Source organism: Crocodylus porosus, unplaced genomic scaffold (genome assembly GCF_001723895.1).
Source record: "Crocodylus porosus isolate Cpor-Errol unplaced genomic scaffold, CroPor_comp1, whole genome shotgun sequence".
Taxonomy (NCBI): Eukaryota; Metazoa; Chordata; order Crocodylia; family Crocodylidae; genus Crocodylus; species Crocodylus porosus.
The window spans coordinates 27,510,840-27,527,190 of record NW_017728931.1 but is presented as its reverse complement, the minus strand read 5'-3'; the positions used below and the strand labels follow the sequence as shown (position 1 = coordinate 27,527,190).

The 16,351-nt window shown below is 45.3% G+C and overlaps 1 protein-coding gene across 1 annotated transcript in view; it reads left to right on the top strand.

Annotated features, from left to right (window-relative positions):
* Positions 1-16,351, top strand: part of BCAT1 (branched chain amino acid transaminase 1) — an 89,025-nt gene that overhangs the window by 68,929 nt on the left and 3,745 nt on the right. The window contains exons 8-10 of the mRNA XM_019544451.1: positions 5,860-5,945; positions 8,700-8,840; positions 10,318-10,392. Coding sequence (XP_019399996.1) covers positions 5,860-5,945; positions 8,700-8,840; positions 10,318-10,392 — 302 coding nt within the window. The remainder of the gene's footprint in view (positions 1-5,859; positions 5,946-8,699; positions 8,841-10,317; positions 10,393-16,351) is intronic.

Genomic DNA, 16,351 nt, shown 5'->3' with positions numbered 1-16,351 from the left:
AGAGAATGAGGGCTGGAAACTATGAATTCTGGTTTTATTTCCCAAAGTACATTTTTTCTGAATTCTGGTTTTATTGAATAGCTTAGTGTCTCTGTTGACCCCTCAGTAAAATGGGAATCATAATTCATAATACCTACTTCAAACAGGTGATGTGAACCTTAATTACATTAAACCTCTTTGAAACTTCAGGCCATGTCCTCACGAGCAAGCACATGCCTGTTGAAGTATCTCAAAGAAGTTTGAAACACCACAGGAGGCACACCACAAATGAAAAAATATTTCCTGGGCTGCAGATATACAGCGCAGGCTCTAAGTTTGATACCTGGAAATCCCAGTATCAAAAGAAAACACAGCAAAAAAAAGCAGTGCAAGACATGCTCCTGGAGCATACCTCAAAGCAACTGGAACCTGGGTCCTTCAAGAAGATGCTCTAGCACCTGGCCAGAGCATCTCTATGCCTGCTGCATGCCCCTGCTACTCCATCACGCTGCCTCAGCATGCTGGAGGAAGTAGAAGTGGGACAAGGCTGGCACTAGTGGCCCGGACACAGGCTCTGTCTTCAGTAAGCAGGAGTGGAAGGAGAGTGGACTGTGAGGGGACTGTGTGGGAGGAGTGGGTTCCCCCACCTGCCCTCCTCATGGCACATAGCCCAGCCCCCCACGTGCAGCAGCCAGCAGTGAGCCCTCACGTCCCTTGTGGCCTGCTGCAGGCAGAGTCCCCTGGCAGTGAGCAACACCGCCTGAAACCTAGGGGCGAAGTGTGGCTCATGGAGTCGGCCCAGCCCACTGGTACATGCCTTCATACAGAACTGGTTTGACTCCTACTGCCATTGGGACTTGCAGCACTGCAGGCAGGAGCCGCGCATCATTGGGCAGGGCCAGCTTCTGCCTTAATGTGGTGGGCATGCAGAAGCAGGAGCCAGCCTGCCCATCAGGAGCTGGCCTGATGGTGCACAGCACTGGCTGCAGTGCCAGGAACCCCCAGTGGCAGCAGGAGCCAGCCCAGTTCTGTGTGACGGTGTGTACCTGCCGGGCAACCCCACATGGTCCCCCCACACAATCCACCCACAAACCCCATGCCTGTGAACCCACACCTTCGGGGCCAGGAGGACACACTTCAACCGTTCAAAGCAGGCCACTGTAACGAGCAAATCTTCTGGGTGATAGCTGCCCAGATGGCAGAGCGGGGGCACCAGAAGACATAACAGCAGTGACACCCAAAAGCCAACTGTGCAGCCACGGCCCATTGGTAGCTAGCCCAGAGGCTCTGCTGCAGTGCCCATGCCACAGTCCAGGTGGCCATGCAGTCCCTGCCTGGGTCTGGAAGGCACACAGTCATGGGGCCTTGGGTCCAAGGAGGCGCATGGTGTCACAGGTGGCAGCAGGTCACAGCCAGGCAGCAGCCCCCACTGCCAGACTGCGGCAGTGGGTAGAGGGCGCAGGGGCCACTGTAGGTCAGGGCTGCTTCAGCAGTCCAGCTGGCACAAGGGGCTAGTGTCCCCAGATACCAACTGTACAGGCCTCAGAAGTTCCTGAAGGCAAATAGCACCTCTGCTGGCCCCATCCTCTAGTTCTCCCTGGCTGAAGATCTGGGAGGAGCTGGGCAGGGTCGGTTTGCCCCAAGTGGTACAATTTGCCCTACACCAAAGTGCATGTTCGGGCACATGTGCTGAGGCACAAATCTCTGGCACAAATTTGTGCTACTGCTACTTGAGCTGCTGCAAGTGCATGTGCCTGTATGTGTGGATGTGCCCTCAGATGAAAATCCTTGAAGAACCACTCAGTAATAATATTTTATGTAAATAAAGCTGGATAATTGTGTATCTTGTCTCCCGTGACAACAGTGATTTTAGAGGAATAGATTTTTTGGGGAGGAGTGGGGGGGGGTAGAAGGTAAAGGGAGAGCACGTCAGAGAGTGGGTGCAACAAATGTAGGGAATGGCAAGCAAACGTAAAAGGAAGATGGGGTACAATAGCAATCAAAATGTAGAGGGAAGGAAATTGTCAGGGGAACTGGTTGGGGTTGAGAGTAAGTGAAAGGAAGCCATGCAGAAAACGAGGGACACAGGAGGAACAGGAGACCAGGTCTTTATATAATAGTAGGATATGGATACCCAGAAGTACACCTGATACCCTCCCACACCCCATTCTGTCATGTTTTTATCTTGTTATAATTGGCTTCCCCAGGTTTATAGATGCACTTATGTAAGAAGGACAGAAGCATGTGCTGTCCAGCAGAATTCAAGGCCTGATTTTAAAGTCACTTAGATTGTGAGCTCTGCAGACTTGGGACTGTCTCTTTGCTACAGATTTGTACAGTGTTAGCATAGTGTTTCTTAAACTGGGGTACATGGACACCTGAGGGTAGGAAGCGAATTTCTAGAGAATACATAGGACTAGATGCAGAAGAGAAAGATGAAATATAGATTGAGGAAAAAGAAGAAAGTGAAAATGGAGAACAACTTCATAGTATCACTTAATCTGTTGGAGAGGTGACAATGAGAGTTATCCTTCAGAACACAGAGTAGGAGTCCAGAGCATTTAAGCCAATTAAACAGGGGTATGCAGCCCAAACAAGTTTGAGAACCACTGGTTCAGCACATTGGGTAGCTGGCTTCTCAGTGCTACCACAGCAGTAGTAACATAACAGTAATAATATAAGCAAAAACAAAAAATAAGACCCCCAAGAATATTCCATGCTGGGGTCTACCTCATACATGCTAATGTAAATCTTAGTGTCCCCAGTCCATCAAATCACTCAAAGATAAACTGTCAGACCATTTTCCTTGAGATGAGGAAACTGAAGCCATATGGAGCCAGTTCTGGTATCAGTTCACAAAGAGTATTAGCATTTTGGCACATGGTGTCATCCTCTCTGTCTGGTACCCATGGAAGCAGATGCTTCTTTAGCTGACCCCAGGCTGGTAGATGTGATATGTACACTCAACAAAATTATATAAAGCAAGCAGTTTAAAGTGTTTTGCAGACTCCCATACTCTATCAACTTGTGCTGTTTGGCAGCTGGCCTGGCAAATTTTCAGAATAACACAACATAGTCAGTGCATGTTGTAGAGCTTAGAAAGATCCAGGCCAACCATTCTGGATAATATCTCCAGAGGGGGAACAGTACCGAGTGTGTTGTCACAGGCTCAGACACCACACTTCACATTATTTTCTCTTTTTGCAACTAACCAATGATCAATTTTGAAAATTCCAGAGTTGGTGAAATCACAAACACAGAGCTTTGGAAGTTTCTGGTCAGATCAGAGCTGTGGATCCTATGTTCTGTCACTGGCCAGCACCAGATTCTTCAGTGGTACAACCGAGAAGGAAGTTACAAAGTAACTTCTCCATCAGGGTAGCTTCTGGTTAGTGCCCTCCAGTTTACTGGCTGTGCCAGGATATAGAGCAGGCAACCCTGGGATGTGTTTGCCGGAGCCTATTCGGTGTTATGATGGACTAATAGGCAAAAGGAGGTCTTAGAGAAAGAAAGCATTGCTGCATGCATCAGTCTGCCTTTGATCAATTATGGACACTACAGACAAGTCAGCCCCCAAGCAGCAGGTAACCCTATTCTGAGTGCATTGTACCTTCTGCTAACAAATATCTGAGCTGTTTCTATGCTTTGGCAGCATTTGTGTAGCTTGTCATGATAATTCAAATGTACATGCCCACTTTCAAATTAATATTTCAGGTTACATAGGAAAAATAGGAGCCATTCTCTTGGACCATGGAAAGAAATACAAGCATGAGTGTACTGAGGCAGAGAAGCAAGCAATGTATGTGTCTTAATGCCTGGTGGCATAAGACATTGTCTGTAAATATCTTGAGGCTGCTGGATACAATGAGCAGGTTAATTTTGTATATAGAATTGACATGTCTCTGGGATGGTTTGGGAATGGCACATCTTGTATCTATGCAGGGGAGTTGATGTCCCTGAAGTCCCTTCCTACTCTGTGATTCTAAAATCACGTAGGATACAGACTAACTCACAGAGGAGTCTGAGGTGCTTAGAAGAGAACATGGGGAAGCCTGTTGAAGAACTTTTTTCAGGGAGCAAGTACAGAGCACTGTGTAAAAATCTGGATTCATTTCGAGTGCTGAACATCTGTCCCAACTTAAGTCTACCAAAGATTTGGATACCTCTGTTTGCATATTCTGCTAGAGGCTGCATCACTAACTTACTAAATGGAGTCAGAGAGCAGACAAGAGACTGTGCATCCTAAAAATATTCATACTCATAATCATCATCTTTTAATTTGCTACATCTAGTCCCAGGGTATTCATTGTGTTAGCTTTTACTAAGTGCACAATTAAATATGTTAGACGCATTTATTTAAAACTGCCTTTCTTTTTTCCCCACTTAGAATACCCAGAGCATACAGGCCTGTTTTAATCAGAGCATTGGACTTGCCGGATGTGTCTGAATTCTATGCAGACTATCCCAGACAGGTTGAGGGAAGGAAAGATGGAAAGATGTCTTCAGCTGATTGGGACTGTCAGAGATGCTGACTTCCTCTCCCATGAAATGTCATATAAAATATGTGTCTAAGCCTCCCGCCAGAATGCCACAGAGTTTGTGGGCATTAAAGAGAGAGGGTTATGTCTTTTATCTCTAAGATGTCATTTTATATCCAAGCCAGATTGTAGGTAGAGGAGAAAAGAAACTTCCATACCTAAAGATTTTCCATTCAGCAAGTGAGCTTGATCCACAGCTAGGTTTCACAGAACAGACTACACAGCTGTCACTAATTGGAGCTCACACTGGCAGTCTTGGTGGAAAGGCCAAGGGCTGAGCAGATATGAAGGATGACCTTCTTTCTTAACCTTGCTTTCTGCCCACCAGCTCTGGGCTGAGACATGGTGGATAGGCAGCAGTCTAGTGTGTACTGAGCTCCTGCTTGTAGCTGCTCTTTAGATGCAGAGTAATGTATTAAGTGGGGAAGTTTATTAAGTGGGGAAATTAAATGTAAATTGTATCAGATTATTGTCATCAATGTCAGTGATGAGGAAACTTCTAATCACTCATTACGTGTGCTTCTCGTCAAACCCAGAACAGAAAGGTCCTGAACTATGACACTCACTTGTCTAGCGAGTTACCCTCAAAAGTCCTTACAAATGTTTACTAACTAAACATAGTATTATAATAGCCACCAAGCATAGGTGTCTGGTGCCCCTTGTGTCGGGGGGGAGTGGGGATGTGCCCAACACCAGTCAGCAACTGGGAGGGGGCATCCCCCGTGTCCGATTTCACTCACTGTAAAAGCAACTGCGCTGCTTCCGAAACTCCTGTGGCCACTTCCAGAAGCAGCACAGCCACTTTTGCTGGCAGCCCCACTCCCCGTCTGGTGCTTGTAGGGAGGGCACTGGTGCTCCTGCCCGCCCCCCTGCCCACTGGCTAAACAGGGAGCGTGGCCTCACGGGGTGCACCAGCACTCTCGGGGTACACGTGTACCTCCTACACATCGCCCCTGCCACCAAGCAGATTAGAAAGCCAACTTCCACTTGTGCCTCCTAAGCTTGAGGTTGAAGATCCAGAAAGGTTAAATGATTTTCCAGGATCATACAGTAAGTTGGCACCACAGCCAGGAATAGAGCCCATTTCTGTTCTCTAACAATTAACTGTGCTTCTTTCCCAGTCATCCAGATATATGCATGGGTTCAAATTGGCTAGCGTCTTGTTCAGACTGAGCTTGTGCCATTTGTACTTTTCTTATGAATTACTAGTGATTGTTCAAATCTGACTGTTGGTCCATGGCACTTGTTCCCACATGATGTTTCAGCTATCATATACTGCTCTTTTTATTTGGCTATTGTTCATTTACATTGGGACTTCTGTTTTGTGCTTTGGTTTTAATAGAAGAGGAGCTGGCAACTCCACCATTAGATGGCATCATTCTTCCTGGAGTGACAAGACAGAGTATTTTGGATTTGGCACGCCTGTGGGTTAGTGCTTGCCTTGTTCTTTAGTCATAGCAATTTTAATGTTCATGAAATAAGTAGTTGTGAAAATAAGTCACTCAAGGTGTTTAAATAATGCCTTGTGGTTTCAGCTGATCCGGATAACTCCTTTACACAAAATGGGAAATAAGGGAGCATTTTAAATGACTGTCTCAGCTGTATCATCAAAATACCAACATACATCCCACAGAACAATGTAAAATGTTTTTTATAGGGGTGCACCGATAGAGATTTTGGGGGCCAATACTGATAGCTGATATTTAAGGGCATATTGGCTGATACCGATCCAATACTGCTGCCTCTAGGTAGTAAGTTCGGTATGGTGGAAGGGGAGGGGGGACAGAAGGGGAACGAAGGGGCAGATCAATGCCCCCTGCAGTGAGGGAGGGGGCAGGGGCAGGCACTGTCCTCAGGGGGCACCCCAGGAGGGTGGGGGTGGAGGGTGTGTGCCCCTGTATCTGCATGGTGTGGAGCTGGTGCCATGTGGGTCTTCTCGCCACAGGCTAAGCTTGGAGCAGACTCTGGCAGCTCTGGGAGGAGGCTGCAGCCACCCCAAATTTTGCCTCAGCCCCGCTCCCAGCCCCACACGGCCGCCTGCCACAGCTGCAACTTTTCTTGGCACTTGGGTGGAGGTGGGGTGTTCAGCCAGGGCTGCACTGGGCAGCAGTCCGGGGCTTGGAGTGGAGCTACCGCAAAATCTGGGGTAGCTGCAGCCTCCTCCCATCTCTGCTGGAGCCTGCTCCAAGCCCAGCCCCTGGCAAGAAAAGCCCCATGCAGCTCCAGCTCCAGCTCCACTCCGCAGCTGCCATCCGCCCCACACTGCGCAGATCCAGCGGCAGAGGCCCCCCTGCCCTGCCCTTCCAGGGTGCAAGCAGCAGCAGGAACCGTCCTCACCCTATGAGTCACACCTCCATCCTGTGCTCCTCCCTGCCCCACCTGGGCAGCTACTGCCTCCTCCCTCACCGGGGGTCATTGATCTGCGCCCCCCCCGCCGTGTCCCATACACCCCTTCCGTTTCCCTTGCCCTTCCAACTTACCAGCTAGAGGCAGCTCTCCATGCTGCCAGCTCTTCTCTGTGTTGCACTGTGGCTGCATGCAGCACAGGCATTTATCAGCCAAATTATTGGCCCCTTTGGGCCAATATCTGATATAGACAATTTTCTTCATATTGATACTGATCCGATATCGGACCAATGTATCGGTGCACCTCTACTTCTTGACATTCCCCATAGCATTTCTACATAAAAACCTTCATTAATTTTGAATTGGGGTTGGTAGACTCCATTTCCCACTAATTCAAACAGGCTAAAGCAAGGAAATAAGCACTTATCATTCGTGATCCCTTCATCCCTCAGTTCCTCGTTCTGTCATTTCACATCTCTAGCCTTAAATCCAGGCATAGGTGTAATGCACCCAAATGCTTGCAGAGTCTAATTCTGTGATGTCTGCATCCAGTTTATCAGATTTAAACCAATTGATAATATTGTAGAAAATCTCATCTTGTGCTTGAAGGGCTCCCCATAGTGCTACTGCCTCAGTCCAGGTTCCAAGTGTAACATTTACATTGCAGTCAGAGGTATGACAGCACTTTGTAAGGGACAGTACAGCACTTTTATCTGGGTATATTGGATAACAATAGCAGTAAAGACAAGGCAGCATGAGTCTCAGTAAAGCCTGCGTAAGTCCCTGGGAACCATGTTATGTACTGAAGTTGCTAGCCCTCACAAGGGTCCTTGCCTTCATGCACATGCTGTAATCATAACTCTCACTTTCAGCATAGACATAACTTCAGTCACCATTGCCTTGTTCCAGAGGCACTAATCTGCATCCAAATCTTGTTATATCATTTTTGTCTTTTGCTTACATATTTCTTTTTCCCTCTGATCACTCTTTGTCCACTGTGCTCTTCCTCTCTCTTCCTAGCCCTTAACTTTCATTCTCATCCAGAGCTAATTGCCACGTTTTCTGCTGCGCAGATGGCTCCTGTTCCACATTAGAATTAGTTCAAGGCCCAAGGGTTAAGTCATAGATTCGGTAGAAAATGAAGTTTCCACAACCAAATGACAACATTTCAATGTTTAATTGAAATATTAATTAAACATTTAGTGTTCATCAACATTTCCCCTAAATCAGGAATGGAAAGATGGTTAGGACTCCTTAATACTTCTGCAGGGTAGCATGTGGACGTTTATTATGCCGGTGCAATGTTAATAACTTCGCTTATCATTTGTGGTATGGGTAACATGAATTTAGAATATTGCAAATACATGCAAGCCACAATAGAAGATTAGGGCAGGAATTGAAGTACTTCATGTACTTGGAACCACAGGAGGAATTCCAGGTGAGTAGAATGTAGTTAGCTACAGTTGAATTTGATAAGAGATTTGAAGACAAGTGCTAAGAAGTTCATTAGTAAACATAAATAAACACGTCCTCTCTATTTTTCATATCATTATAAATATATTTTCCATCTGCACAGTGTTCTGTAATATGGTGTTGAGGTTCAATACTAAGTCAGAGGGAAGACTGCTACACCCTGAACTGACAGCATCTCATGTTGCAGACCTTTGACTTTTCCTTGTAGGTCATTCATTTGTTGACCAGGTTCCACCTTGACCCAGATAGATTCATAGCCTAAAATAGGCCAAGTGCAACAAATTCAGGGCATTTAAGTTGAGGAAAGTACTTTGATTTTTAAGATGATGTGCTTTCCTCTTTTCTTTTTGGATTCTGTTGCAGGGAGAATTCAAAGTGTCTGAGCGGTACATCACCATGAGTGATCTGACAACTGCCCTGGAGGAAAACAGAGTGAAGGAGATGTTTGGTGCTGGGACTGCTTGTATTGTATGTCCCATTTCTAAAATATTATACAAGAATGAAGTAAGAGAACCATTTATATGTTTTTATTTGTTCATTTTACCTATTAACTATGAATTGAAAGAAAAAGAAATAACTAGGTAGAAAAGGAGGCTGGTTGTAGCTCTGCTGCCAAGCCACTGTCTGAGGTGGAGGTGTATCTTACAAGCATATTGTCTTGTTGCCTTCCAAGTGACTAAGCAGTAGAGCTGGTTGGGGGAAAAATACTTTTAGGGTCTTTTTCTCTGTGTGTGTTACCAGAATTTCTTCCTCCCTTTTTTATATTTAATCTGTGAATTCAAAATGTGAAAAAGAAAATAACTAGCTCTTAGCTGACCGGTCAGAGGCAGCAATTTTATTTTAAAGTTAGTTGAGTTTTTGTCATTTAAAAAAAAAAAAACATTTCAAATTTTCATCAGATTGTTAAAATAGGAAAAACAGTTTGTTCAGCTTGACAGAGGAGTAAACATGAATTGGGGTCAGATCTTTCCTCACTGAGAGCTGGTCTGATCCTGTTTTGTTCATCATGGTCATATCGTTCCTTGCAGAGGATCTACTTTAAGGTATACTGCTAGCAGAAAACCATGCATGAGCAAAAAACCTGGTTGTGCAGGGAACACAGCTTTGTGCTATTATTCCCCTTTCCTTCTCTTCTGCTTTTCCCCATGCCTAACATGACCCATGCCCTTTATTTCTCGCAGCTGTAATGAAGCTGATCTAGGTGTCAGGACTAAGACAAGGTGGCAAAGCTACTTCTGTCTGCTGTATAGCAGCTGAAAGATTTCTTTTTCATCCAAGGGAATTCTGTAGGGCAGTGATTCTCAACCAAAGTGCCTTGAGATTCTATCAAGGGTGGTGCAGGGTGCCACAATGTTACCACTCTTAGGTGGTAAACATGATTCACAAGTTAAACTTAGAAATTTTAAACATGAATCCATAGAGTTAACAATATTTTGACCTGTTGTGGTCTCGCTAAGTTTTTTCCAACAGAAGTATTGTTCTAATGTTTTTTTTCTGTAGTCAATAAAAGAGTGAAAACTAGGAGCTGGCATTTTTCAAGGCATGCCTTAAGTCTAAAAATTTGAAAACCACAATTAGAGCATTTCTCTCACTTTGTGTTCACTTACAGTCCAAAGCAATTTTAAGAATGGAAAATGCAGTCATTTCTTTGACAAGCTATATACTAGGACAACCACAATAGAATAGTGATTTAGAATAATTAAATAGTTGGTATATATCTATTAAATAATATTGTACTTTCCCAGTATGATGGGAGACATGAAGATGTTGGTTATTGGAAATGCATTTGTTTTATTTTAACACAATTATGCAGGTAGTAAATAGAGTCTACATCTAGTGGTGCCTGTTGTGGTCTTTCTGAGTTTTTTGCAACAGAAGAATTATTCTATTCTTTTCCACACATAGTCTGAGTCTGAAGAGGTTAATAACCACTGTATTATTGGCTGTATAATAATTATTCTCTTTTTAAATTCCATCCTAGAATTTGCACATTCCAACTATGGAGAATGGACCTCAGCTGGCCACTCGCTTCTTAAACAAGCTGACTGATATCCAAGTAAGGGCTTACTTCTTAATGTGACAGAGTAACAAAAGGGGTAGCTCATAAATGAATGGATAGGGTTTATTTCCAGTAACAGGGTACACCAAACATCAAAACATAGACTTCAGTGTCAGAGAAAGTAAAATAAAACAGAGTCTTGGTATATTATCAGAGGTAAAGAATTGCAAAAGATGATATTTTCTCCTACATATCACTTGGGGTTGTTGCTTTCCCCTTTTAAAACTCACAAAGTCTCATTCATCCTGGAACAGAGTAGTGTAATACAGGTATGACATAAAGGACCTGACATGCTTCCAGGTTTTGGCCACAAACCCCAGTGGCAACTGTTGCATCTTCCCTTTAAAAAAATCAAATAATAAATTTAAACAATTCTGACCCTATTTGCTGATACAGTTATTTCATGACTGCTGCAAGAGAGTTGTTTTTAACTCCAAGGAGTTTATCCTCTCTGAGCCTCTGAACTGGTGGTCTTAAAGCGTCTTTCAGCATTTCAACATTTATTAAGTGTGGTTCCATTAAACTTTATGGGCTTTTTTCAGAGACTTTAAAATCAAAGTTTTTGCTATTGTACCAACTCATTTGCTAACTTACAATAAGGGTGCAACATGGTGTACTTCAGCTGATACAGCAATAAGAAGGGATTGCTAAACTGAGCTGCTTGTGTATTGTGGCTTGTCATCTACTTTCTACTTACCTGAAACACTGTGGTGAGCATGCTGAGGCTTACAGTGTGGTATTGCATTACTATTCAGTGCATTAGGTAACAGAGAAGTTAAAACTCAAATGAAATGAATAACATTCCACTAATACTTCGCTAATTAATTAAAATAGTCTGTGTCAACCTTAGAGCAAGGGCAGTTGGGCATCATGTAGTTTCAGTATTTTGTGTGCATTTCTCTCTCTGTAATGCAGTTTTTACAGTTGGGTATCAGAATTCAGATTCTTGCCCTGAAACATCTGCTTTTCACAACTCTAAGAAAGGTAGGGGTGGGCCAGTGGGGGACACTTCTGCACCGAGCCACCTGCCTCACTGTGCCTGACCAAAAAACACACTTTGGGTGTGTCCCCTGGGGGGGGGGCCTATGTCTGGCCAACCCCTTCCTGGAGCACACCCACAAGCCTGGGGTTATAGCTGCCACCACCAGGGCCCTGGTCTTTGTTAGGGCTCTGCATAGCCTGGGGTACACAGACCCTGGTGACCTCAGGATGTTTAGCCTACTGTGGTATTTTGGAGTGCTTCCTTTAACCTGAAGTATTCACAAGCAGCCTCCTATACGGGAGGAAAGTAAAAAGATTCACCTTAGCCAGCTGAACACAGGGGACTTTAAAGACTAGTCTCACCCTTATAAGCATTTGCAGCGAGGCATGCTATAACAGATAGCTTTATTAATCAAAGAGGGAGAGAGTGAGGAAGGAATACAAAACAATGGAAATTGAAAGACGACCTACTTAAGCAAAACAAAATGGGCTTGTTGACCCCTTTCAATATGCGTCTAACTCACTTAATCCTAAATTACTGGCTAAATTTCAGGTGAGTTTCTCACATGTTCATCCAGAGACTGATGGATCTCTGGAGGCTTATTGCTTGTTCCAGTGTACCAAAATGACTGACCTCTCCAAAATGGAGTGACCCCTTTTAAAACTTTGGTGATCTCATCACATCGTCCCAACCAGAAACCAGTACCCTCAGAAGATGGTTGGTGCAGGCTAGTTAATTTGAAAAACGTCAGCAACCCCGCTGTGGAGTGACCAGTGCCTCCCATGTATTTGGGCAGGAAACTGGAACAAAGGGAGAGTGAGTTCCCCCTTCCCAATGGAGTCACCTAGGTGGATCCACCAGTCAGAGTAAACAAGCGGGGGCGCTGGGCTGGTGCTGTCTTAGATGAGGGGATGGAGAGAGAGGATTTTTTCACTCCCCTTGTGAGAGAATCTTTAAGTGATACATACCATTGTGGCTCCTTTGCCTGGCTGACTTTACCTCATAGACACCATTTGAGATAGACTGTGCTTTGGCAGCCCCTTCCTGGAATAGCCACAAGCAACACAAGAAATCTTTGGTGCTATACTACTTTATAAGGGGGTAATTGGTGACTTTATGATGCACCCCTTAATAATTTGCATGCAGCCTAGGATGCACGGCTATATTTTCTCATGGCAACGTTTTTATCTGAGAAGAAGTAGATGTTGCAAAGTCTGATTTTATATTTCTCAGTATTCAGATGGGAATGGTGGATTACACATAACATCTTCCATCATATAACAGAGCTGTTGCACAATATTCTTTGTACAGTCATCCATCGTGTGCACAGTTTCATCTATATCCTCCCAATAGGTTTTTATGTTTGAAAATGCCTTAATCATCTGTCTAGAATTACTGTTTCAGACTGCTCTAAGTCCAGGTCACTTTGTGTTTCGCATTTTAAATTGTCCAATTTTGTTTTAGAAATAGGCTATGCTTGAATTGTATTGACTTCTAACTCCTCTTCATGCAGCTCCCCATTTTCACTTTTGTTCAAGGGTGGTCTTGAACCTATATTCAACGTGGAACTCTGATATTTAACATGCACTTTTACAATTTCCTGTTCACTTTCTAATGTTTAAGTGATGACTTTTACACAGTGTTTCTATGGAAGCTGTGTCATCACTGATGTGACTTTCAGCATTCTAGGGTCTGTTTCTATCTAGACCAGTTTCTGTCTCTAGTTTATATTCATGAAATCACTTATTACCAAAGAGAATGATCAAGCTATGTCTTTTAGTCTGAGCATTGTTCTATGATAGTTTGGTCATTGCTACAGAACTGTGTCACAGGGTGATCACTTTCCTAAAGGACAGTCAAGACACCAGTAGCTTCTATTATAGGTGGTGTTTTTTATCCCTTAGCATAAATATAAGAGCCTTATGGATATCTTTGTTTGGATAACTGTTTGAACAGACAGACAAAATTTAACTTTGGTCTTTTACATTGGACAAAGCAAGAGAAGTTGCATTTAGCCCATGCTATGGACAAGTGTTAAATTTGTAGTACTATATATGTCCCTTCGTTGCTTCAAAAAGCAAGCATAGAGCCACTCAAGTTATTTGTAGTGGGAAAAGCATAGCCAAACTACCACAAAAAGTTGCCTCTTTCCCACAAGAACTTCTTGGCAGCTCAAGAATTTTTTGCGCCATGTGTAATACCTGTATCAGCTAGGCTTTCATGATACTGCAAATATCACTGAAATCTTTAGTGCTTTAAAAGAATGTCTACCCATACTGCTAGTCTCAAAACCAAATTCCAGCATGAAGTTGTCGCTGTTCAGGCCTAGCTACATCTTGGATGCCTTCAGTGACGCCTCTCTAAATGTATCTTTTCCAGTCAACAGTCTTCATGCCCTCATCTCTCTCAGGTTAGAATCCTACAGTTATCCCATTCATATTGGGACATGGATTTCAGTCTACAAACTCTCACTGTATGTTGGGCCCATCTGGATTGGTTGCCTGGAAGGTCTTTCCTTGTGGAGCTGTGAGTAGTGAAAGAAAGCAATGGCTCAGCTTTTTCCAAAAAAAATATTGGTTAACCTTAGTAGGAAGAACAAAACATAAGAAGGCACCAAGTCTTCAGTGCAGCAACCACCTGTACTGCTTATCCCAAGCTTAGGAGGGCTGAAGTTATCCAGACCATAGGTGTGGGAAGTTTCTGCTGCCTTCTTCATCAGGCTTCAGGAGTCACATGTTTATCCACTCCAGAGTTCTTGTAACATGGCTTGTAATATCTACCAAAACTGTTGTTCCCCATAATTTCAATGGAGTTACAGTTCTGGTTTTCCCAGATTGTTGCTATACAGTGATAAACAGTTTTGGTGTGCCACCATAGTCATGTGGGAGCATGTACATTTCAAGTGTTACAGGAAGGGATTTCTGTATACTCATATTTAGAGCAAAAAGGGCTTTCAGATTCTTTACTGTAAAGACACTGTATAAAGTAGAGCTATTTGTGATAGTGCTCTCTAAATTATGGACACCCCTCCACTGGGTTCTAGATGGAGATTGATATACATACACTTCATTGTTGCCTAGCTTACATCATAGCAATTTTCAGTCATCAGCAATTTGCCCTGTAATTGAACCTCTGACCTGGGGCAGAATACCTGCTTATCCTATTTGTAAGCAAACCTCTGTCACCCAAGTTTCTCATATACCAGGGGTGGGCAATTATTTCAGCTGGAGGGCTGCTTAATGAGGCTTGCTGAGCTTTTGAGGACTGCATGGGTAGTCCCGCCCCTTGACAGTTGCCCCACCCCCTGGTTGCCATCTTGGGACTGGATGTCCTGCCCCTAACCTCTGACCTTTGCCACTGGAAGCCCCTCCCCTTGCCCCCCCAGAAATACTCTTTTTGGGAAGTGGGGGTTGCCATCTTAGAAGCAGAAAAAAACACTTCAAACACCTACTATAACATATTTTAATTTTATTGCCAAAATAGTTGTTATGATTTGTGTTTGAAGAGTGTATATAGAGGTGATAGCATAATAACTCAAGAATAAAGTCTTAGTCTTGTATATTGTCAGGGGGAGGGTGATTGGTGGAGGTATGTTATGGTAGAGTATGTGCATGTATGGTGGGCATGTGGGGTGTATGGTGGTGTGTGGGGGGTGTATGTGTGTGTGTAATGGGGGTGCATGTGTATGTGTGGGGGGGTGTATAGGGGACGTGGGGGGGTTGAGGGGGTATGGCTATGTGTATGGGGGTGTATATGTGGGGTGGTTATAGAGACAGGGTGTGGGTGTCTGGTATTTGTGGGGTGTGAGGTAGGGTGGGGAGGTATGAGGACCCCCTGCACACTCCCCCCATGATACACAGCCCCCACCGGCAGGAGCAGCAGGTGTGGGTGCTCGTACCTGGCATAAGCCCTAGTGCAGCAAAGAGCACAGCCCTGCTGAGCTGCCTTTATCGCCAGGGCTCCCTGCTGTGCACATGCAGCTTCTGCACTTGCATGCCACCATGGTGAAGCCCACGCTGGAGCCAGCTGCCTCCGCTTTTCCCTGCCGTGCAGGTCCCGGGATTCTGCTGGAAGTGGAGGGGAGCCATGCCCCCTGCTTCCCCACAGAGTCTCAGGACCTGCACGGCAGGGAACAGTGAAGGCCTCTGACTCCAGCGCAAAGCTTCCCTCCAGTGGTGTGCAAGAGCCGGAGTTCTATGTGCACAGTGCGGAGCCTCGATAATAAACGCGGCCCAGCCAAGCTGCACTGCTCACCGTGCTGTGCAGCGCTGGCCAGAACTGTGCACTGCCAGGCACCAGCGCCTGCTCTGGGCACAAGTGCCCCAAGCATTCCTGCCTGCTGCTGCTGCCACCACCTGCAGGGGCTGTGCACCATGGGGAGAGTGTGGGGGGTCCTCCCCCGCTCCTTCCCACCCACACCGTGCCCACCCAAGCTCCACACTGCCGCCACCCCCTAGGTGCGGGATCCGTGCTACTGTCAGCCCCATGCTCTGCACTTTCACCCAGCTGTAGCTCTCCTGCTGCCCTGCCCCTGCTGCTTCCCTACCTGCTGCCCAGAGCTAGCGGGATGCTAGGGAAATCGAGCAGGTCCTTCAGCAGCTGCAGCAGAGCCCCACCCAGAAGCTGCATGCTGGCTGGACTGGGCCCTTCCTCCACAAGCATAGGAGTGAGGCACAATAGGATATGTTGACAGGGGGTGTGTATACATGGGTGCCTTGCTCCCACTCTTGCAAGTAGAAGGGCTGGGTGGGGTACAATTAGTTGGTGGGCACTGCAGGCCAGATGAAAGTGCTTGGTGGGCCGAATCCGGCCCTGGGCCATATTTTGCCCACCCCGTCATTTTGCCGGCACAAGGTGTCCGAGGGAGGCAACAATTGGGTTCGTTGCCCGGTGTGCGTCGCGCCAAATAAACACACTGGGGAGAAGCAGACAGAGTTTATTTGAGCTCAAGTAAAAGGCACAGGGAGACTGTAT